We start from the raw sequence: 24,850 nt of genomic DNA, 5'->3' as shown, positions 1-24,850 counted from the left end.
GAAATCTCTGGCCATTTATTATTTTTTTTTTTTTAGAACTTGAAGTTAATACTTCACTTTTACACATTTTTCTTACAGCCAAAGTCTCTTTTCTTACATGGTCACATCAGAAACTCCACCATACTCAAGGATCTTGACATGAAATTGTTGACTTTTATTGAAATTTGAATTCAAATGTGAATGTTCAGTTTCTAAGAAAGATGCAGTAAATTCCAAACCAGCTTTATAGGCAGCTTAAATCCTTATAGCTGTTAAATGTTATAGAAATTGGTCTACTGATTTTCTGAACCATTAAAACTAAAATTTAAGATAGCCAGCATGTAAATATTTGTATTGACTTCTATCAGACTGTTCAGATACCCAGTTTATTAGCAAAGATTGTGGAGACAACAGTAATCAAGCAATAAATAACTCAATATCTAGGAATTTTGCACTGGATATAAGTACCCTTTATATTTATTCAACTCATATTTTTCCATAACTTAGCATAGATTCCAGGAAAAATTCACAAATGTACCTTTATGAAGTGTGTATTAATTCTGGCTCACTTAAAGCAGTTTACTCATCAATTTATTCCAACGTAAAAAAATGGGTAGATTTTTTGTGGGGTTTTCTTTGTTTGTTTCTTTCCTTCTTCCTTTTTAAAGACCGTCTGTATCAGCACATTTAATGATAGTTTTGTTATTTCTTTATACTGTAAGTCCCTCTCAGCAAAGTAACTTTTTTTTTTTTTTTTTTTTTACTATCTGGAAAGACCAAAAAACAAATATGGAATTTAAATTTGAAGGTATATTTTTTGAGGAAAAGTGAGGCATGCGGCTAAATTTTTTCTGAAGAAATCTGGCAACTTCCCTCAAGGAGTATCCTGAGAGGAACTACAAGATTTGAGGGTTTTTCTTTAAAAAAAAAAAAAAAAACCAAAACAAAAAGTTGAGAACATACACGACATTTTGTACAAGACCTTCCTGCAGTGAGCTTGAGCTGTGTTTTCCAGCTGTTGGAACACAGTTTATCATGCACTAGAATTATGGAATCATGGAATGGTTTGAGTTGGAAGGGGCCTTTAAAGGTCATCTAGTCCACCCCGTCTGCAATGAACAGGGACATCTTCAGCTACATCAGGTTGCTCAGAGCCCTGTCCAACCTGACATTGAATGTTTCCACGGATGGGGCATTGTGGAATTATTAGTAAAATTAAGGTTTTACATCTGAAAATTAAGGTTTATATGAAAAACGTAGCAGTGTTCACCCATTGAGGGAAAGCATGAAATCGAAAGGAGCTCTGAGGATGGGACACAGCTGCAGCAGGCATACAAGGAATCCACTAACACAGCAACTCCCTGCAATGTATCACAGAGGACAGAACGGAGTGGAGACTCCGTGGCCCTGCTCTGTGATGATAAAGCAGGAAGAAATGGTCCTCTAGAACTGATAAGCAGCTCATCTGGACCCCTGAGCCAACAGGTTTTCGAAACCTTGCCAAAGTGCTATCCTCTTGTGAACTTTGCTCGCTTTAATATCATTTTAATACCAAAACACACCTCCATCCCGAAGGCTAACCGCCTCCAAGGTGCGACCACCCCTCTTCGAGTCTGCGCTCTCGATTTTTCGTAAACTGTACGTTTAAACGTGAAGCGAGAGAATTTTACACCAATCATGATAAAATGTATGTATGACTACAGTCACTCAAACTCCACCTTAAAGGTAGAAAGGATATAAAAATAGCCAGGGAAATGGGGGATTTTCAGAGAAGAAGATAACATCATAGATTTTCAGAAAAGAAGATCTTCGGAGGAAAAGAAGATAACACCGTGAGCAAGTCAAGGGAAACTCCACCTCAGACTGTCTCCGACAACCGAGATTGGCCGACAGGCTGAGCCTTGCTTCTCCCCGCCTTGGGACGCCTTGGGTGAGACTTAAACTAAGCTCTTTTCTCGGGAATAGTTACTCCCTAATGTTTATAGCCAGGCTGTATTATTTATAACCTTTTCACGCGTTTTGAATTTGCACGTGTTTTCTTGCAGACAGTCACTATCACCGGCTATTCAAAAAACCTCTATATCTTTGGCACAAATAAAACTGCACTGTTTCAGTAGCCAGTTGTCACAGTTTCTCACTGAACGTGACCGAATGTGGCCATGCTAGTTCATGAGCACGACTAGACTGAAGGTGCAGACCTGGTATTAGTGTATCCAGAATCGTGGTAGTTTAATATACGTATTAAACGCGACTGGACTGGTAGTGGCAAATTGGACATCACTCAGAATTTAAACCTAGCCGCACCTAGCCTCTCACTTCGGTGAAGAGCATTAGAAAGCAGGGGGTTTATTTTCTGCCAAATTAACACTACAGGCATCTAACACCTCTCTAGGCAACGTGTTCCAGGATTTCCCCACCCACATCATACAAAATTTCTTCCTTACATACAATTAAATCTAGTCTCTTTTAGTTTAAAACCATTACTCTTTGTCCTGTTGCAACAGGCTGTTGCAAAAAGTCTGGGCCGGTGTTTCTTATAAGCCCTTTTCAAATATTGAAAGGCTGCAATAAAGTCTTCCTGAAGCCTTCTGTTCCCAGGCTGAACAACGCCAACTCTCTCAGCCTTTCCTTGTAGGAGAGGTGTTCCAACCCTCTGATCATTTTTGAGGCCCTCCTCTGGACCCACTTCAAAAGGTCCATGTCTTTCCTGTGCTGAGGGCTCCAGAGTCAGACACTGGGCTGTAGGTGGGGTTTCATGAGAGTGAAGTAGAGGGCTAGAACCATGTCCCTCGACCTGCTGGCCACAATTCTTTTGAAGCAGCCCAGCATATGGCTGGCTTTCTGGGCTGCAAGCACATGTTGCTGGGTCATGCTGAGCTTCTCATTAACCAGAACCCCCAAGTCCTTCTCTTCTAGGCTGCTCTCAATCCCTTCATCCTCCAGCGTGTATGAATATGGGGAGTTATCCTGACCCACATACAGGACTCTGTATTTGGCCTTGTTGAACCTCGTGATATTCACACAGGCCCATTTCTTGACCTTGTCCAGGTCCCTCTGGATAGCATCGCATCCCTCAGGTGTGTGGACCACACTACTCAGCTTGATGTCACCTTCAAATCTGCTGACAGTTTCACTTGATCCCACTGTCTATGTCATTGATGAAGTTATTAAACAGCACCGATCCAAGTATGAACTCCTGAGGGACATCGCTTGTCACTTATCTCCACCTGGACAGTTAGCCATTGACCACTACTCTCTGGCTGTGTCCTTCCAGCCAATTTCTTATGCACTGAACATTGATCTATCAAATCCATACTTCTCTAATTTAGAAAGAAGGATGTTGTGGGAGACTGTGACAAGGGCCTTGCAGAAGGCCAGATTGATGACATCCATAGCTCTTCCCTGTCCGCTGATGTAGTCACTCCATCATAGAAAACCACTAGGTTGATCAGGCAGGACTTGCCCTTGGTGAAGCCATGCTGGCTGTCTCAAATCACCTCCCTGGCCTCCATGTGCCTTAGCATAGCTTCTAGGAGGATCTGTTCCATGATCTTCCCAGGCACAGAGGTGAGGCTGATATACTGGTAGTTCCCATGGTCTTCCTTCCTACCCTTTTTAAAAATGGGCAGTTTCCCTTTCTCCAGTCATCAGGGACTTCGCCAGAGTGTCATGACTTTCAAATATTATGGAGAGTGGCTTGGCAACTACATCAGCCAATTCTCTCAGGAGTCTGGGATGCATCTCACCAGCTCCCACAGACTTATGTATGTTCAGGTTTCTCAGGTGGTCACCAACCTGATCTCTTACAGTATGATGGACTTTGCTCACCCAGTCCCTGCCCTTAGGCCCATCCACTCCAGAGGTATGTAAGGAGGACTGGTAGTGAAGACTGAGGCAAAAAGATTGAGTACCTCAACCTTCTCCTTATCTAACACAACTGTAGAAGCCTTTCTTATTCTTAGCATCCCTTGCCAAGTTCAACACCAGCTGTAGCCTGGCCTTCCTGACCCCTTGTCCTGGGTTCGGCCAGGAGAGGGTTAATTTTGACGAGAAGCCAGGAGGGGACACAGCCAGGCAGGCTGACCCAACTTGGCCAAACAGAACAGGGTATTCGATACCATGGGCCGTCATGCTGAGTTCAGGCTGGGGGTAACAGGGCGGCAGGTAGTCAGTCGCAGGCTCCGGAGGGTGAATGTGGCAGCGGGCGGTGAGAGTTGCTCTGTCCATTCTGCTGTTTGTTTTGTGTATTCTCCTTGTCAGTATTGTTGTTGTTACCGTTCCCTTTGTTTGCTGGTCTGTTAAACTGCCCTTATCCCAACACACCAGTTTTTTACTTGTTTCTTTCCATTCTCTTCCCCACCCTAGTGTGGGGAGTTGCGATAGAGCAGCCGCGTGGCCCTTTGTTGCCAGCCATGGCCAAATCATAACATTAAATTTGGCGCCCAAGCATGGGGCGGGGATAAGGGCAGGGCTGAGCAGAGTGCGTTAAAACAACTTTGTTATAATTTATTACACACATTTATTTTGTTAGTTAAATAGTCGCTGGTAAAAAATATTGCTGTCTTTGATCAAATGGCTGTGGTATGTGAACCCGTACCTGCTGTATGTGTTCCCTGCTGTGCTGTTCCTTACCTCTGGGAAAAGGATCAGGATGATGATTTTGCTGTACTCTATAATATCGACTTACGACATGATAACATCACTGGGCATAAAATCAGGCTTGTATTTGCATGCGGCACTGCAGTCATTTCCATACCTCGGATGCTACCTCTCTGAATTTATTAATAATCAAACCCACTCTGTGGGGAAAACCGGAGGGGATACTTTGCCCCACTCTTTCACCCCTCCTCTCTCCTTCAGGCTGGTCCTAACACCTTCTGAGATTTTCGAGTACCTGTGGGATGCTCAGGCCAGCATGTTTCTGTTGTTCTGCCTCCTGAATGGGTTTCAGGTCTTGTTTAGAGTTAAACAAGTAGTTAACAACATCGGCAGACATCTGCCCCGGGGCTGGATAGCTATGAGTGACGGGGTGTGTGGGATAACATGGGCAAATATCTAGGGCTGTGGGCACCTCCGGTGTTTATGAAAGTCACCCCTGAACAAGTGCAGAATCCTGACAAACTAGTAAAATGTCTGCAAAAAGTGTGCTGCCACCCTGGGAATTCCAGGGAGACACAAATCATTGCAACATGCTGGGGTCTGGCCCACGCCTACCGAGCCCTGCTCAACCTGATTCAGTGCTCTGAAGGGAAAGGGCGGGAAACGAAGCGGCAGGCACTGCGGCTGGCGCTGCCCCCCCAGCCGGCCCTGTAGCTGCTCCAGCCCAGCAGGCAGTCACAGTCCCCCCAGTCGGCACTACGGCTGCCACTGCCGCAACCTCAGGAGCTGCTCTGGCTTCCCCAGCGGGCACAGTGGCTGCTCCAGCTCTGGCAGCAGGCACCACGGCTGAGACTGAAAACCAACCCGTACCAGTAGCAGTCACCCCTGTACACAAAAAGAAAGATGCAAAGAAATCAGATCACCCTGTGAGGGACAACCATGAGCCAGGGCCATCACAGGAGACAGAGATCATCACCCAGTCACTGTCCCAGAGTGAGCTGCAAGACATGTGGAAAGATTTCAGCTGCCACCCAGGTGAAGTCATTGCCACCTGGCTGCTGAGGTTCTGGGATAACTGGGCCAATAATTTGGAAGGCAGGGAAGCCAAGCAGCTGGGATCCCTGGCCAGGCAAGGGGGCATTAACAAGGCAGTCGGAAAAAAGGCACAAGCCCTAAGCCCCTGGAAGTGACTTCTGTCAGGTGTGAGGAGAGGTACCCCTTCAGTGAGGATATTGTATGTTATCCTGGCAAATGGACCAGTATAGAGATAAGTATTCAGTACTTGAAGGAACTGGCTGTGCGGGAGCTGGTTTACTATGAACCAGACAATGCGCAGGTACCCACAGACACAGATGAAGTCCAGTGCACACAACACATGTGGAAGAAGTTTGTGCGGAGCACATCATCCTCATATGCCAACTCATTGGCAGTGATAGACTGGAAAGGTGAAGAGGAACCAACAGCAGATGAGATGGCTGTCCGACTCTGGCAATATGAAGAAAGCCTCTCTTCCTCCCTCATCTCAGCTGTGGAGAAACTGTCCTGGGAGTTCCAGCTACTCGAAGAGAGCATGTCCTACTCCCCACCTGTAAGGGCCCACATCTCAGCTATCAGGGGCAAGCATTTCTCTGTTTAGGAGAGAAGATACAGAGGCTATACACCCCGGGGCACCCTGTGGTTCTACCTGCGTGACCACAGAGAGGACATGAGGAAGTGGGATGGAAAACCTACCTCAAGTCTAGAGACACAAGTGCGTGAGTTGAAAGGTAAAACAGTCACAAAAGGGGATTCTTCTAGGAAAAATGCTACTGCGGTTTCCAGCAGTCAGCTCTCTAGACAAGGTAGACAATTGCATCATGATTCTGATCCTCTTGAAGGGACTTCCAAGTCATTTTTACAGCAAGTGAGCAGCAAATTCTCTGACCAGGATTAGAGGGGCCCTGCCTCCAGCCAGGTGGAGGAAAGGGACAACCGTGTTTACTGGTCGGTGTGGATTCGGTGGCCTGGCACGTCAGATCCACAAGAGTATAAAGCTCTAGTGGACACTGGTGCACAGTGTACTTTCATGCCATCAGATTTCAAACAGTCAGAGTCCATTTGCATTTCGGGAGTGACAGGGGGGTTCCAAGAGCTGAGTGTATTGGAAGCTGAAGTGAGCCTCACTGGGCAAGAGCGGCAGAAGCACCCCATTGTAACTGGCCCTGAGGCTCCGTGCATCCTTGGGATAGACTATCTCAGGAGAGGGTATTTCAAGGACCTAAGGGGGTATTGGTGGGCTTTTGGCATAGCTGCTTTGGAGACAGAAGAAATTAGACAGCTATCTAATTTGCCTGGTCTCTCAGAGGATCCTTCCATTGTGGGGTTGCTGAGGGTGGAAGAACAACAGGTGCCAATCGCGACCACAGTGGTGCACTGGCGACAGTATTGTACCAACCGAGACTCCCTTCTCCCCACTCATCAGCTCATCCGTCAGCTGGAGAGTCAAGGAGTGATCAGCAAAACTCGCTCACCCTTTAATAGTCCCATATGGCTAGTGAGAAAAATCTACTGGAGAGTGGAGACTGACAATAGACTACTGTGGCCTGAATGAAGTCACACCACCGCTCAGTATTGCCGTGCCAGACATGCTTCAATATCTGCTGGAGTTAAAAGTAGCCAAGTGATATGCTACAATTGATGCATTCTTCTCCATCCCTTTGGCAGCAGAGTGCAGGCCACAGTTTACTTTCACCTGGAGGGGCATCCAGTACACCTGGAATCGACTGCCCCAGGGGTGGAAACACAGTCCCACCATTTGCCATGGACTAATCCAGACTGCACTGCAAAAAGGTGAAGCTCTGGAACATCTACAGTACATCGATGACACCATTGTATGGGGTGACACCGCGCAGGAAGTTTTTGAGAAAGGGGAGAAAATAGTTCAGATCCTTCTGAAAGTCAGTTTCGCCATTAAGTGAAGTAAACTCAAGGGATCTGCACAAGAGATCCAGTTTTTGGGAATAAAATGGCAGGATGGGCACCGTCAAATCCCAATGGATGTCATCAACAAAACAGCGGCTATTTCTCCACCAACCATCAAAAAAAGGAAGCACAGGCCTTCTTAGGTATTGTGGGTTTCTGGAGGATGCACATCCCAAATTACAGCCAGATTGTAAGTCCTCTGTACCACGTGACCCGGAAGAAGAATGATTTTGAATGGGGCCCTGAGCAATGACAAGCATTTGAACAAATTAAACAGGAGACAGTTCATGCCATAGCCCTTGGGCTAGTCTGGGCAGGACAAAATGTTAAAAATGTGCTCTACACCACTGCCAGGGAGAATGGCTTAACTTGGAGTCTCTGGATCCCCCAGCTCGGCTGGCCCTGCCCCACTCTAAACTTCCACACCCTACAAAAGGGGATAAAGTCCCCATAGTGCATGTGCGGAACATGTTAGGGAAGTCCGTCTGGGTTAGTCCTGCCTCGAGCAAAGGCAAACCTGTCCGCGGGATTGCCATTACTCAAGGACCTGGGTATACCTGGTGGGTAACGTGAAAGGATAGGGAAGTCCGATGTGTACCTCATGGGTTTTGATTTTATGCAAGAATAGTCGATAAAATAAATTGTATAAAGTTAATTGCTAAATAACCCTGTCACTGTCTGTTATCACTACTATAGGTGTTATATGTTACATCAGTAATAACATAGTAAGAATCACCCAGACTAAAGAAGGGTGGAGTTTTGATGTAACCTAGCAGAGCACAGCAGTGATGGGACTGGACCTGGCTTGAACAACTGGCACCCTGCAACTTTATCATGATTGACACCTCCAACCTGCAGACTGTGGGCACGGGCCGCACCAGATACATCAGCCATAAGCTCCGGATGCAGCAAGCAACCGCCCATCACCACACATCATCTCTCCTGCCATGAAAGACTGTTATGACAGATGGAGCCTGAAGTCATGGATTAGATGAACTCAATGGACATGTTAGAGTGATGATCCATAAACTAAGGGAATGATATCTGGAGACAGGAGAAGTGGTGGTGATTAACTGGAAAACGGGGGACCTGGGCATGATGTAGATGGCATGGAATAAGGGATGGATAACGTCCTGGGTTTGGCCAGGACAGGGTTAATTTTGACCAGAAGCCAGGAGGGGACACAGCCAAGCAGGCTGACGCAACCTGGCCAAACAGGACAGGGTATTCGATACCATGTGCTGTCATGCTGGGTTCTGCTTGGGGGAGAACGGGGCGGCGGGAAGTCCGTTGCGGGCTTGGAAGCACGCGCGGCAGTGGGCAGTGAAACTTGTTCTGTGCATTCTGCTGTTTGTTTTGTGTGTTCTCCTTATCAGTATTGTTGTTGTTACTTTTCCCTTTGTTTGCTGTTCTGTTACACTGCCCTTATCCCGACCCGCCAGTTTTTTGCCTGTTTCCTTCTACTGTCTTCCCCACTCCAGCAGGGCAGGGAGGTGGGTAGAGCAGCTGCATGGCCCTTTGTTGCCGGCCACGGCCAAACTAGAAGACGCCTGCACAACTGGGCAGCATCCCTATACCCTTCCCAGGATACCTGTCCCTGCTTCCTCTGCTGGTGCATTTCTTTCTTGCTATTACGTTTGACCAGCAGGTCTGAACTCCGCCATTCTGGTCTCTTTTTTCCTTACCTGATTTCTTGCAGCCAGGAATTGAGAGCTCATGTGCTCTACAGAAATTGTCCTTAAAGTTCTGCCAGCTCTATTCTGCTCCCCTGTCCCTGAGGACCTTTTTCCAGGAGGTCCTACTAGCTAATTTCTTGAAGAGCTAGAAGTTGGCTTTCCTAAAATTTGAGATCCTGACTTTACTCTTCACCTGTTCATTTTCCCTCAGGACTGTGAACTCCACTAGTGCATGATCAGTATAGCCCAGCCTTCCTCCAATCTTGCTGTCTCTGATTAGCACACTTGCATTGTTATCAACAGATATGAAGTTTTGTTCAGAAAAAAAAAGATGATTCAGGTGTAATAAAATGTGAGAAGGACCCACTTGGCCAGATGTGGAATTTAGATAAGACAGTAGAATAGGAAGAAAAGCAGATAAATTATGCTAGAGATGCCACTCTGTTATCTAAATTCTGTTTTATATGATATCTATATGTTTTAAATTATTGTTATTAAATGAATTATTCTTTGTTTAAACAATCAGTTGAAAAACTGACTGGCCATGTACCTCTTTTTTATGTCAGGATTTTGACGAAGAGCTGGGAGAAAGATCTTTTCCTATGCTGATATGTATTCCCAGTAAGCATTAGAAATCTGTATTTCTCTTGTGATTACGAGGCATTCAGCATTGAAGAATGCAGAGACAGTCAAAGACTCCTTTATGTCTCTTAGGATTATGTGATTATCATTGACTATCCTAATCATGTAAAAGATACCATTTTTCCCGTGACTTCACAATTCAGAGTTGGCACATTCCTGATAAAAAACAGCAGTCCAGTAGAACTATAGTCCAGTCACTATAGCAAAAATGTCCACTTTCTTTATTATTTGTAGAAACTAAATGCCAAACACACACAAGCACAGCTTAAATAAATCAATTTTCTATCAAAACAATGGATTGCTTGTTGTTTCCAAAGCATTCGTACATATCTGTCTGGTTTGTGGGATATGACACTTTAAAACAAATCTGTAGCAAGTCTTGTCACAGAGTGACGTGATTTTCAGTAGTACAGAGAAGTACGGATCCTGATCTGGTTTGACTGCATTTTTTAAAAATGTTTCTCAAATAATATCTTAAGGTCACAGTTTTAAATCCATATCATTAAATATCCACATAACTTTTGCAGTTTTGATTTGTAAGGGTATTTTTATCCTCAGGTAAAGATATTTTAAAACACATACCTCATTAGACAGCTCCTCCCTTCCCCCCTTACTTCATGCTTAAATAAAAATTCTGAAAAAAAGGGAGAGGTCAGTAAAAAAGCCATCACCACAATGTGAGAGTTTACATTGAATCAAAGACAAAACTACTAGAGAATACTTTTTAAATCTGTGTTAATAGATGTTATTTACTGGCTGTAACTTGTGTATTAAACCTAGATTCTGTTCTTGACAAGTTTTCTTTACAGAATAGAGCAATGAGTTTCACTAATCTCCTTCTACCTCCTTTCCCATGCAGCTGCTCATATAGTAAACTGATTTTTCAGTAATTGTTGTCATTATGCATTTTAAAAATATGACCATAACCAAAGAGTAATAAAAGTATATTACATACAGAAAAATGAGATGATTTGCCTTCTGATCTGTGAAATAGTGAGCAACACAACTTGCTAAATATCCATAATTTACTATATTTAAAACTAGCATAAGTGAAACTGCAAAGTAAGTGCAATGTGGAATATTCCTACTCTGACAAACAGATGGACCGGGTAATCAAAATAATAACTTTTTTAATTGTAAACTTTTTTTTTTTTTTAATAACTCTTTTTTTTGGTTATTGTCACAACTGTTAACAGCTAACTCAAAGCTGTTACAAATCTTTAACACCTATTTAGCCAAATAGTAGACCTTAATAGGATATTCTTTTTTCAAATTCTGCACAATATAATAGACATTTTTCCATTCACTCCTTTCTTCCACTAATACTTTCCCTACTCTGCATTCTTAACACTTCTACTTCAAGAAAAAGCAACAGAACTGTCATTTTCAGGAATACATAAAAAAAATGTTTGAACTTAGAACTTTTCTTTTCCAATTTGCGTAATTTTAAGGAACACCAAAGTCTTAAGCTGCAGGTTTATATAATTGCTTCTCCATGAGTAATCTTAACAGCTGCCCTAATCATACTTGTAAAGGATTTTAAATTAATAAGGTATTATTTAGCTTAAAAACATCTTTATTTATAAGATGGTAAGAAATAATTACCTTTTACTTCTTTTAAATGGGATCTTAATTAATATTTTTAATTTTAAAATTGAAATAAATACATCAATAGAAGTGTAAAATGGCATTAATGGTGCCTGATAGAATGAAAAAAGTATTTTCATCTCCATGCTTCTATTAGATGTTAAGATTTTCTCAATGACAAAAGCAAATCAGATGATTTGTTGTTCATGGTGTTCCATGAGTTTGTAGACTATAAAATTCTTGCTGGAAAATAACACAAAAAAAAGCAGAAAAAAAAACCCAAAACATGATAGTTATTAGTTTGTTCCAAAAACATGGAAGACTTATCATTAGCACAGCATGTGACTTCAACATTTTATAAGTGAACTAAAATTTAACCTAAATTTCAAAACAAATGACTTTATTAGAACTCAAGTAAACTTGTAAAGGTAAGAACTAAGAGAGCAGGCAGCTATTTTATACTGTTTATTGTACATCCAGAAAGCTCAGTGTAATGTATATTATAAACTTCAAGAGTAATTAGATTCATATACTATTCCACTAGCGTGAGTAACAGCTATTCAGCTATTGGATAAAGAAGATATGAGAATCATTTTCAAGACAGACCTATGATGACTTTTCAGTATGTTGCAAATAGTGGTCCAAATTCTGTCATCAGCAGCAGGCAGTGTTTCCATTGATAACAACAATAGCTTTGCCATAGTCAGGCATGATTCTTCAAAAGCTTCTGTCCAGTAAACTTTCAGATCACTTAATAAATAAGTAATGAATTTTAAAAATCTGCACAACTCCACACATTAATTCAGCCTGATGACCAATGAACCAAAGCTGATTCACAGAGGGTTATCTTTAGTCCAGTGTTAGTACAGTTTAAAAGTAAGATAAACAACTCCACGAACTGAAACAGACTAAATCCTATAAATTAGTGTTACAGAGGTTAGGCTATGGAATTTGATTGTCCTCTTTCTAACTTCTTAGATGATCAGATGTTCAATACGAAATTTTAATCTCAGTTTTGCATGACCTCTTCAAAAATAAGGAGGGGCAGGGGGATAAAGAAAACCTTTCTGCATGTTTGCAACTGCTTGAATGTGTGCAATCTGCATCTACATTGGGTTCTGAAACTGCAGATTTCATGTGAATATCTTGAGCGAATATCTAGTTCTAAATATGTTTATGGGAAGAATTACTAGGTAAGATCAAGAGTATGTAGTATCACACATCTAAGAGCAAGATTCTAGTCCTTGGTTATGAAAGTGGAAGCTGTACAGTGAAAGAAGTGAGCGGTTAAGGAATTTGCTACCATCTTGGTTTCTCAGTCAAGTCATATATGTAAAAAGAAGATTGTTTTTGAAAAGTATAAACTAACTCTAGGCTGACAGGTAACGGCTCTTGCTTGTTACCATATCTGTTCCAGGATGGTTGTATCTGGGGCTGAAGAGAGCTTTCCTTATGCTATGACAAGCATACTTATTACTGATTTGCTCTTCAATGGGCTGTTATTCTATAAAGACTCAGTATTTGCTATGATTTAGTAAAAGATCTAAATTAAATAAGAAGCCACAGTTCTTATGTCCCTTGCACACATTTTACTTTTCTAAGCTTTATGAGGATTTCTTCTGGAAATTACATTCAATGGAACCACTTGATGGTGGCTTTGGGTGCACGGAACTAATAATTCTAAGATAAAATCCTTGGCTTGGGGAATAAAATAAAGAAGATAAAAGTGTTCCAGAAACATGGATTCACATTCACTCTGTAATTAGTCTCAAAGTTTAGTTCTATGTGGATTTTGATTAGCTGTCTGGTGTCTGCATGTTTATGGAATTCAGTATTAAGTAGTTAAAAAATTTTACTGCTGTGTAGGAGATAAATCCTAGCCAGAAAATGGTGTTTCACTTCAGTTTCTCCTGCATCACCAGATGATTTGGTGTGACGATAGCGCTCAACACGCAAAGGTCTGGGTATCCAGATATGCCTGAGAAAAGGAAGTGCAGCTGCTTGCTGCACAGTGCTACAGACCTTGGGTTTAGCCAATGTTTTTTGCTTTTCGATCTCCATGCCATACTAGTTGTCTGGCTAGCTGTCTCAGGGGATCAGACAGGTGATTTAAGCACTTAACTGACCAGTAAGAACAGGTGTATCTGTCACTAAGCAAATGTAATCAAGAAAGCAAACACAATCTTTAGAAGCAAGGATCTGTTTTTCCAAACACGACTGTCACATTTCATCACCTGGGTCATTATGGTTACAGTTGCACTTCTTAACAAGGCACTTCCAACATAGTGTTTGTATGCACCTTTACTTCAGCGCACTCCAAACCATTTAGCACTTGCTAAGGAGCAGAAGGAGAGGTATTTTCTATGAACTGGATGATTAGGAGGAACCTAGTCCACAAGCACACTTATACCACAGGAGGTGGTAGTAAATGAAAGTGTGTGCTGAAGGAGGAAAAGGAGTCATTATGTTCTGGTAGCAGAAGTGGAGTTTTGAGGGGTTTTCCTTTAGCCGTATTTTCACAGTAGAACAAATAGTATGTCCAACTGGATAGTTAATGTCGAGCAATCCCTACTAACTTGTAGAACACAACCAAAGTGTCTGTTGCAGGTCTGTAACCTGCAGAAAAACAGTACCCCTCTTTCACCCCAGGAGCCACTTGGGCCTTTCGAAGGCAGCTCACTGACCCTTGCAGTTGTGGCAAAGACTTGACTTGTGGACTGTGAAGGGAAGTTGGTAGGCAGTATTGGCTCAATACATGCTGCCCCAGAAGTTGTTTGCTGCACCAGCACACAGGTGTCTCTTCATCGTGGTCTTGACTGCCCTGACATAAAGCACCTGGAGATCACTTTGTCTTTGCCCTGAGAGCCATTAGATTATTGGCAATGCATACTTCCCTGACAGTGTTTTCTCTACACACTGCATTAAGATTCTGGAGACCACAGGAATTTCTCCTCTGATATTTAAAATATAAATAAGGTAAAGGCAAAAGTGCCTGTTTGTTCTGCTGGGATCAAGTATGTCTGCAGTGTGCTGTCTTGCTAGCCTAAATCATAACTGGAGGGCAAAAGGAAGAAAATGTCCCTTCTCCTTCTTTGCAGATCCATGGTAAGGTTACTGTGGACTGTGAAGAGGAAATGAAGAAAAGTATAAAGCCTGACTTCGTCATTTAGGTGTGAATGTGACTAGAGGGCATGAAGCTGCAAATGCCTTCCCTGTCGGTAGCTGAAAGAGAAGAACAAAACACTGACATCACAAAATCCCAAAGGGAGAAAAATTTCGGCTCTTCATGCTGCAAAACTCTGACTGCCTTAGCTTTTGTTTTACTACAGACCTAGTCTGTTTTGGCTTCTCTTATTTCTGAAGGATATTACCTTTCTGTACCTCTTTCTTTATAGTGTCTAATTTGCAAAAAAATGTACCACTCCAGAGCAGGTTTAATTTCTCTTTCCACATTTTCTCCCTCAATGATCACAATTCATTTTGTTACTGGTAAAATTCCAGTTCACAGTATGTCAGCACGGCTCTTTTTCAGAACGGTTGCCTTTCTTAGAGAAAGGAGGAGGGACAGGGGAGAAAAAAGGGGGAGGAGGGAGAAGAAAAGAAAACAATCTAGATGCAATTATGAGTGACCTTGCAATACTGAGCTGGCATACTCTACAGAATCAATAGCCAGACAAGTTTCTGTGGCAGATCCAATAACAGGGAAAACAGCACTGGTGTGGGGGAGGAAGCCCAGTACATTAAAAAAACAGAGATAGTGGTACTACTACTGCTGCTATGAAGGTGCCAAATCTCTGATACAAGTTTTGAGGCAGAATTTTGATTCACACAAAAAGTGACAGATGTTGTGACTTTGGCCAATTAAATGACTAAAAATGTAATAATTTTATGCTCTGCCTGGTATATAATCAGGTAGTTGAACACCAGGTAGCTGGGTGAAAACAATGAAGAGTACATAATTTGTTGCTGTAAAGCCAGAATTTTCTTTTTCTCTCTCCTTTTCTCTCTCTCCTTCCTTTCTTCCTTCTTCCTCCTGTAGAGAAGCAAATGCTTATTAATCACACTTAATGTAAATCTTGTATCTCTGTACACAAAGATCCATCTAATCATATAATAGCCATCTCTACTGTAAATTTTGAAAGAGAGTTTTTGATATATGTAAGGAACATTTTTGGCTTTGTATTTTCTGTGGGTTTTTTCCTCTGTGAAAACAAAAGCCAAAGAATTTCAGGGTTTTTTTTCCCTCTCACTAGACTTTCTTCTACAAAAAAAAAAAAAAGGAACTGGGAATCAAATTTTATCTCCCTCTTTCACACTGAGTGTGTCCTTAGATTTTGAAAGTTCGTTTTAACTAAGGCACAGAAGATGGTAAGGTACATCATACAAACATTATTGACCAAGTTTAGACTGCTTGTATTTTATACTGTGCTCCATTGTCTCTGATCCCAGATTTTAGTGTCAGTCTTTACTAAAGTCAATGTAAAACCTGAGATACATTCCTTCTAAGAGCCGCATTTGTGATTGTTGCATGTTCCTGGACAGTCATTGTGTGAACAAAGGTGATGGAGAAAAGGACAATATTATATTTAATATCTATCATTATATTATTAATACATTATTATGATAATAAAGTATACATTTATATTTAAGTTATAATTTCATAAATTATTATTCTTACTTTTATCTATTTATTATTATAAAAACCCTAATTTATTTAGGAGAATATCCTTCTTAGTTGAAGTGTGTCATACGTTATATTCATTTTATAAATGACTTTTCAGATCTGTAAAACCAGGTTCATCCCTTCTTCCCTGAATTTAGTAACAGAGGAACTGACAGTCTAAACTCATCAAGAGGAGCAATCTACCTTTCGCACTGATTGCTCAGAGTTTGGTGCAATGTGCACAAGGCAATAACCATTCCTTAATATATCTAAGCAGTCATATTTAGCAGTTTGCTAATGTCATGAAATGATATGTTTTTCTTGCTTTAAATGTTTCATCTGTTCATTGAAACAGTGATGTTCCCACTCTTCATTTTCCAAGTCTTGCCAAGATTTTGATCTCTGAGTTTGCCTAGCCATAACTGAAAGCTGGATTTGGGCCTTAACATCTATCAATATTTCCCCCATCCCCACACAAAAAATAGCCAACAAATCCAGCCAAACAAAAAAACCCCACTAAAACCGAAATAAATAAAAACCCAAAGAAACAACCCCAAAACACCAACATTAGAAACACATGTTTGAAACCATGATTTTAAAGTAATGGAGAGGAGGACTGTACCAAAGACGTCCTCCTAAGAAACAGAATCTTTCCTTGAGAGAAATATACATACGTCTGTTTCAAGACATTTATATATACTCCGTACTGTAACATCAGTCTCTCTCAATGCAGTTAGTGCCTGCAGTTCTTGTAATGCAAGCAACACACACAGAGGTGAATGATAATAAAGTAGCTCCCATATGTAGTTGGCTAGAGAATCTGTAGTGTGTTTTACAGCAAGGCAATATTAAAGCAGATTAGTAAAATGCTACGAAGTCCATAATTTGAAATTTGAAATCTGGGACACTTATAGAATCATCCAGGAATGATAGTGAAACTGTATCTGTTTCTCCAAAATAGTTTTCTCACTTTTTGCGGCATATTAGATTAAAGTGTAGGGGTTTGTGAACTTCTGTATTTGCTGCTGTGCTATACTTGCATTATAAATTGCTTTGTTTTGTTTTGTATGGCCAATGTCTCTGCCTTCCCCATTCTTCTGGTTGCATTTTTTCAGAGCTCACAGAATTAAGATTTCACACTGAAGGAATTTAGTAAAAGTATTGGCTACGTGCACTTAATGCACTGATGTATACTTCAGGTAAAGGCATCGGTTTCAGACGCTAGCTGTCCCCCCAGCCTGTGGAAGAGTAGATGCAGACAGTTCAAAGTCATAGTCCAAGTATTTGAATATCTGTTTCATGGTCCAGTTCTGTGTTTTCAAATATACTTCCAGAGAAAGAACCTCTTTCTACTTCACTAATCTGAAAGACTGAGGCAATCATACCTACTACTGAGCCTACCTAATGTGAAAAGCAAGGTCCATGCAGGAGTAACTTCCAGCTAGAGATTCAGTGAGAAAAGGTCTGGAGAAAGGGAGCAGAAACAGGCTGAGCCTTGGCTTCACTTATCTCGTGTACAGCATAACTAAGTGTAGAACGTGAATGGGCAATAGGGGATCATTTTCCTTCCCACTTTCCACAGAAGATCTTTCCAAAGTGAGGCATTTTTGTTTATTCTCTGCATAAAGATGACACCTGGAGGACCAGACCTTGCTCTGAATAGCACTTTAGTACAAAGTCCCTGACAAAATGAAGTTACATCTCAATTTAGGACAGGATTCAAAATATATTTATGATAAAATGATCAGGGAAAAGGCAGCTGGTGCTGTAAATTCACCTTTACACCTACATTGCTTTCTTCTAACTGTCTGGAGCAAAGGCTTAGGTTAGCTCTATGACAGGATGTGACTGTAAAGTCCATATGTTAGAGTGGCCTACCTGGGGGGTTCGTGAAACCTTTTGTTAGAATCGCACTGGTGAACTGATTAGGGCTCAAGAGAATTGCTGCTGCTTTGTGCTGTTCAACCTCTCTCTGGTAACAGCTTAATTATCTCAGCCAGAGATGATTCGTCTCTGAGGCACAAAAATACACTATTAAAAAAAAAAAAGCACTCTTTCCTCACTTTCTCAAACTGCAGCAAGCTGCATCTGCTCTCAAGTTCTTTGCCCTGTATCCTTCCACTGTCTTTTATTTTCAGGTTCTTGAATGTTACCTGAAACTATTGGTTTACTCTATTTTTCTAAAAAAAAGAAGTTATCACATTTTTAGAAAGTTCACTTGTTGTCTTTAGAATGATCTCTCTGCTTGCTTTGGTTAGAAGCAACCAACTTTCTTTAAATATGTAAGCAAAATTACAGACTTCTCACTCCAAGTCCCCTCAAGAACATACTCCTTGGCCTTTGACATTTATCATGGACATTGCCTGTCAATGAGAAGGGAAGCATCTGTGGTGTTTCTCTTGTTAATATTCTGGACGTTCATCCACGTGTGTGAAGAAAACAGGAACTTCTAGTAACATAACACTCACCAATCAAATTCTGCTTGCCATTAGAGCAGCATGAAATGACATCAGGCTTCTTAACAAAATGATGCTGATACAAGATAAACGGTTGCATTTTTTTTTTTAGCTTGTAATGTCTACCTTAACAAATTCTGCATTCTGTTTTTTGTACAGGTTAAAATTGCTTAGTGTTTTGTCTTTCGACAGAAATAATAGAAAGCTATAGCACGTAACTTCTGCACAATTCTGAATGCGTGGGTTATGTAGTATAAATTTTTATTTGTGTATCCATATCTTAGTGGTGAGCTGTTGCAAACACCTCTCTGTTCTCTTCAGATGATGTGTGTTTGTGCAGAGCTGCCGATACGAATCTCTGGTACTTGAGAAATTGAACCAGAGACCTTTGCTACATTAAGGAATGAAATCAGAGAAGTGTAGTATTACATAATCGTGTCCGATTTCCTTGTTTCAATGCCTGCCGGTTCTTCCCTTCCTCTCTACAAAATTAGTAAAGTATGTATTCCCTATTGAGAATGTGTTATATATTAGATCTAAAGTTTCCAGGTTCAACTTCTAGCATTAGGCAAGTTAGTTACTATGCTCCCTTTAAATACTTGTGGGGAAAAAAAGAAATCACCTCACAACTGAAAAATCTCTGAAGGAATTTTCTTCAAAAAGCTTTTTATATGTAACTGGTAATGAGACAAGTACAAAATATAACTTCCAGCCGATAACTTTCAGATTCCTTTTTCCTTTTTCTCCTTTCTCTACCTATCACAAATGAATGGATCTCCAAAAAAAATACTATTCACCAAAAGATTGGTGTGTGAAAGTAAATTATTCTAATGTGAACCTCTTTTGTAATTTCACCTACTGAAAATGACCTCTAGAACATATATTCTAAAATATGATTAACTTGAAGATTAGAACCATACATTAGAATTCTTCTACAAAATTTTCAGATAACAATAACACTCCCAAATATAATTAAATATTAGAGAAGGACTTTTGTCTAATTAAAATAAGAATGACATTATGGATGGAAAGCATATTTTCCCAGGACATGGAGAAAATAATTCTGTGGGTTTAGATGTTTTCTTGTGTTCAGATGTTTCACAAAAATAATGAATTTAACAGACGAAACACAGGTAGCAAGGGTTTCTATTATTCCCCAGAAAAACTGTAAATCCTGTAGGAGTCTTAAATTACAGAAAAAAAGTAAAGGTACCATAGGATGTAAATACGTATGGAGATTTCATGTAACAGAAGAGTCTATACCCATCCATGTCCTTTATTTCCAGTGAAGACAATGGTAATAAGACATGTGTTATAGAAATATAACGATTTAGATAAAACCATACAATAATCAGAGATAGGTTATGGGGGGCTGTTACTGCAGTTGTGTATGAGAAAACAGAATCACCTGTGTCATTCAGTTGTCCTGCAATCCTTTGCAACAATGACTTCAAATAATTTACTGAAAGCATGCATCTATCAGCACTAGGTGCACTGTAGGGTGGTTGTATTTGCCTTTGTAAAAGAATTTCCTTCTTTCTTATTTTTGAGCTAAAGATAAATCTTGAGCAGAAATAAAAGATCAGTGTGGAGCCATATCTAAGAAAGAAACTTTGGAAGACTGAGTGCATTCATGTGTCCCAAAGCAGGATCAGCTATACTTTCAACAGATGACAAACGTTTATATTAACTACTCTCAAAGTAATAACTGGTGTCTCCTTAACCCCTGCAAGAAATTTCTTCAGCTATCTTTACCACTAGCAACTTTTCTTTATTTAGATATTTTGCCCATATTTCATGTTTAACCCCAGCTGGCAACTAAACACCGTACAGCTGCTTGCTCTCTCACCTCTGAGTGGGATTGGAGAGAGAATCAGAAGAGTAAAATTCAGAAAACTCGTGGGATGAAACAAAGATAACTCAACTGGTAAAGCAAAAGCTGTGTGCGCAAGCAAAGCAAAGCAAGGAATTCATTCACTAGTTCTTATCAGTGGGCAAGTGTTCAGCCACCTCCAGGAAAGCAGAGGTCCATCAGGCGTAGAGGTTACTTGGGAAAACAAAACTCCATCACCCCGAACGTCCTCCCCTTCATTCTTCTTGCTCCAGATTTATGTGCTGAGCACAATGTCATATGGTCTGCAACATCCCTTTGGCCAGCTGGGGTCAGCTGTCACAAGTGTGTCCCCTCCCAGCCTGCTGTGCACTCCTACTCGTTGGCAGACCAATATGACAAGCTGAAAAGTTCTTGCTTACTTAGCAACAACTAAAAACTTCAGTATGCGATCAACATTTATTTCTTCCCAGATCCAAACCACAGAACTACATCAACTACTAGGGAGAAAATTAACTCCATCCCAGCTGAAACTAGGACACTGTACATTTGTGCTGTAGTACTGCTTTATTTCACACATGCTGAGCATAACTAATAGTTCATTTCCTCCATGCAGCAGCCTACTTCACATCTAAAGACACACCAAAAGATGTCTCCCCGACTTTATAAACTGTTTGCACACAAAGATTGAAGGGACAATTCAGTACAGAAGAAAAAAATATTTAGCCAATGTAACTAATGAAAAGCAGCTTCCACAATGAGACTCAGTGCCTCAGCTTATGGAGGCAGAATAGAGGGAGTTTTACTTTGTACGCTTTTCAGTTTGTACGTTTAGAATGTGCATTCATTATGAGGTTTGACCTGCTTCAGCAGAATAACTTTGTTGAATTCACATTCCTCTGGTCTTCCACACTACAGATCTATCTGTCTAACAAATTGTAACTGGACCTTACTGTCTGTTTAAATACAGATGCCTGTCCTTTTCTTTGTGAATATTACACTTTTTTTGGCTGTATTTCCAGTATATCTTTTCCTCTTCCCTTCCCTTCACTTCCCTGTCTCTTTATTATTTTCGTTTCTTATTCATATAATTTGAATTTTGTTTTCCTAGTTTTATGCAGTCCTTCTGAACTCCAAGTTCTACATAAATGTGACAAGTGTATGCTTCATGTAATTCTCTAGTTCACTAAATAGAAATACTGCATAGTAACAGATGTCAGTAAGTTCCTGCAAAGCCTCATAAAACACATCTTATTGTTCTGAGATGGAACTGTCCCTAAGTAATACAAGTACTTTCACTACCTTTACTTGTTTACAGAAAATATGTATTAAAAGTTCTTCTGTCTTTTTAAAGGTTTTGTATTTGTGTGCTCTCCCTTTCCATCCATGATGGAAAGACTGATACCAGAAAAGAGAGTGAAGGAGAGGCCTTGATATTTCATTACCTAAGGCTGCCTCCCTTCTGGACTGTATCCTTCAATGCAGTCTGAATACTTCCTTCCTAATAGTTTTCAGCAGGCAGCGCTCATAGCTGGCTTTTGTTTAAAGTCGGATGCAAACCACCTGTACATATATTTTCTGTTGCTTTCTACACACATTCGATTAAGATGTATGAGATTTATCTTTCCTTATGTCAATTGTTTCAAGGGGAAATAAGATGAGGATTCAATGCTAACTGTGAGTGGCAATGTTATTGTGTTTGTGACACAGGCATAGGGCAGGTCTGCAACAAGTCATTCCTATCAAGTTCAAAATTATTTTGTGTGATCTAATCATTTTACACATTGCTAACATTTGGAAGTTGTTTCTCCGTTTCCAGTGCTGTGATGAGAGACAAAAAATTGTGGGGTTTTTTTGTTTTGTTCCAGATTCAGGGGCGGGGGGGAGGTGGCTTTTTGGGGGAAGGGGTCTTGAATTTTTTGTTTCGCTATTCTTTCCTTTAGTTATCTCTGAAAAACTGTCTTGAAAAATATAGCTTACTAAATCATTTGAGACAAACTCCTTTGCAAGTCTTCATGCAGCTGTTAATATAATCATGCTCAGAACCCTTCTGTTGAAATAGTCTTTCTAAATTGCATTATCTTCTATGAAAACACTGCTTGAATATGCTACTTTAATTTCCTACTTACCCCTTAAAACAATTTAAGAAATACTATGTACGCGCAAATATATTTTACGAATATCTGGGTAGGCAGATAGATTGATTGATCTAATTCATACCTGTTACACATAAAAAAATACTTTATTTCATCTATCTATTTATCTATCTGTCTGTCTATCTACCATCCATCTACCTACCTACTTGCCTATATGCCTACCTATCTATATACCCATATCCTTGTATACCTGTGTACTTATCTGTATCCTCAGTGCAAGTGCAGATATGCCTGATGCATCAAATAAGGACAGATAAGTTCACTCATTTTGAAAACTGAAGAACACGACAGGAAGAGATAAGGGAAACAAGGTTGTTTTTTAAAGGGTAGCATATTTACTTTGCACAATTAACTTAGAAAATTTAATAGATTATCTCTAGTTCTGATTCCTATTATTACATATTCAGCATTCACCATGTCTCACAGGGAAGAAACTCCACAGTTATGACGTGGTGTGTTCTTCATTTGAAATAACATTATTCTTTCTACTCAGATTTCCAGATTCTGAAGTGAATTATTATACAAGCAATTGATATGATGATTTTAAGAAAACAATGGTGTTGTGGCAACAGTTATCAGAGCATTAGGAGGTTGATCCATTCAGGGTGAATAAATGTTGGCCCTTGTCTGCTGTGAAAAACAGGAGTTTATTACACAACCTGAGATTAGGAATAGAGTGATCTAGCCTTGGTGTCTGAAGTGTATACAGATGAGTTCACTTACAACAAGTTGGGACTAGGGTCTACATCTGTGATTTAATATGCAGTTTGAGAACAGGGAATATAGCCCTCACATCCTTTCCAGATGGCACTGAAGGCTACAGCCTTTAATCGAAACAGTACGTGGAGTCAGAGGAGTGAATTTTTCTATTTCCAAGTTGTGTTCTCTTGATCCACATAATGACTAGCGATGTCAGCTTTGTGCCAATGAAATGAATTTCAGCCAACACAGTCAGTGGAAAGAAGACAACTTTCTGCCTCTCTAGAAATTTGTTGAGCATGTTGCTGAAAAAAAATGTACTGTAAATGGTGGGTTTCCACTATCTTTCAGAAAAGTTTATCTATATTTACGATGTTGCTAATGGCATACAGACACCGTCTGAGACTATGTTCTTATTTTTGGCCTTAATTCACATTTAGCATGTTTGCAACTGCAATAGTATTCCTAATATTGATGCAATAGTTGAGGTTTCTATGCAGTTGTGGTCTCAGAAACGAAGGAACACATTTTAAGAGCTGGCTAGTATATAATTTTAATTTCATATTCTTATCAAAAGGATTTGTAAGAGGAATGGAAGACTATTCTGAAGTCCCCAACAGTTTTTTCTAGATCCTTCTGTTATTAAGAGATCCCTAAAACCTTTGCTTTCAAATCCAAAGAAACAGTGAAGCAGTTTCAGCTTCATAGACTTTGATAATTTACACTGAAAGCAGTACACAGAATTTATTTGAGAGGAACAAATAAAAGTTGCTATAGGAAAAGAGCTGGAGAATGTACATTTCACATTATGAGTATCAAATGATGTCATGAGCAGAAAGTTGCCAAGAGTGCAAGGTATCTATTCAAGACAGCAATGTAGTGTAATATTGAAGTACAAGCTTTATCATAAGCCAATGATCCGTGCTGAAAAAATTTCCTAATTTAACCATTAGATTAGTGACATAGGCTAGTGAAAAGTAATCACAAGAATGTGGTTTTAATCTCATAGGAAATCAGAACTGAAAATCTGTTTAAATTCAACAAACAGCTATTAACCACGGTTTGCTGATATTTCATGTTACTACTCTTAACAGGCAAATGTGAATTTGATAATATTAATGCTCATAACTGTGCAGAAATATTTTGCAAAATATGTGATGGAGCCCCTACAAATGTAGATGTGAAAAACTGGGAAGTTCTTCATGCTAATAGAGATACTAGTATAAGCAAAAGTATGACAGAAGTGGGATTGACAGGTTTTGCTTGTCTTTTAATTATTTGACCAAAATACAAACTTGGCATGACGTATTGATTTTACCATATCTGTGTTTTCCTGTATTCCTGAAGCATACATTTTTTTCCACTCTAAAATATTAAAATCACATGTTCAAATGTTCTTGCAGAAATCAGTTCTCCAATGCCCTTGAGTACTTCTGAAAATTGCAGTCAAATATAATTATACATAAATATGTCTTGTAAAATGGATCTTATTCATAATTGCTGTAGACCTCTTTTTCGCGTGGGTCACTGAAAATGCTGTTCTTCTGATACTAGATTTTGGTTCAATTCAAAGTCAAAGTAATCAAGGTGTTCAGTTTCCT

General features: G+C 40.1%; 1 protein-coding gene across 17 annotated transcripts in view; it reads right to left on the bottom strand.

Annotated features, from left to right (window-relative positions):
- LOC142358961 (uncharacterized) overlaps positions 1 to 24,850 on the bottom strand; it is a 140,896-nt gene that overhangs the window by 77,828 nt on the left and 38,218 nt on the right. For all 17 annotated transcript variants that reach the window (XR_012761995.1, XR_012762001.1, XR_012762002.1 and 14 more), the window contains one exon: positions 10,440 to 10,491. Coding sequence is in view for 1 of the 17 variants with exons in the window: in XM_075411843.1 (XP_075267958.1) it covers positions 10,440 to 10,491 (52 nt within the window). In the remaining 16 variants the exon portion in view is untranslated. The remainder of the gene's footprint in view (positions 1 to 10,439; positions 10,492 to 24,850) is intronic.

This window comes from Opisthocomus hoazin, chromosome Z (assembly GCF_030867145.1).
Source record: "Opisthocomus hoazin isolate bOpiHoa1 chromosome Z, bOpiHoa1.hap1, whole genome shotgun sequence".
Classification (NCBI taxonomy): Eukaryota; Metazoa; Chordata; class Aves; order Opisthocomiformes; family Opisthocomidae; genus Opisthocomus; species Opisthocomus hoazin.
This window is presented reverse-complemented; position numbering and strand designations above follow the sequence as displayed.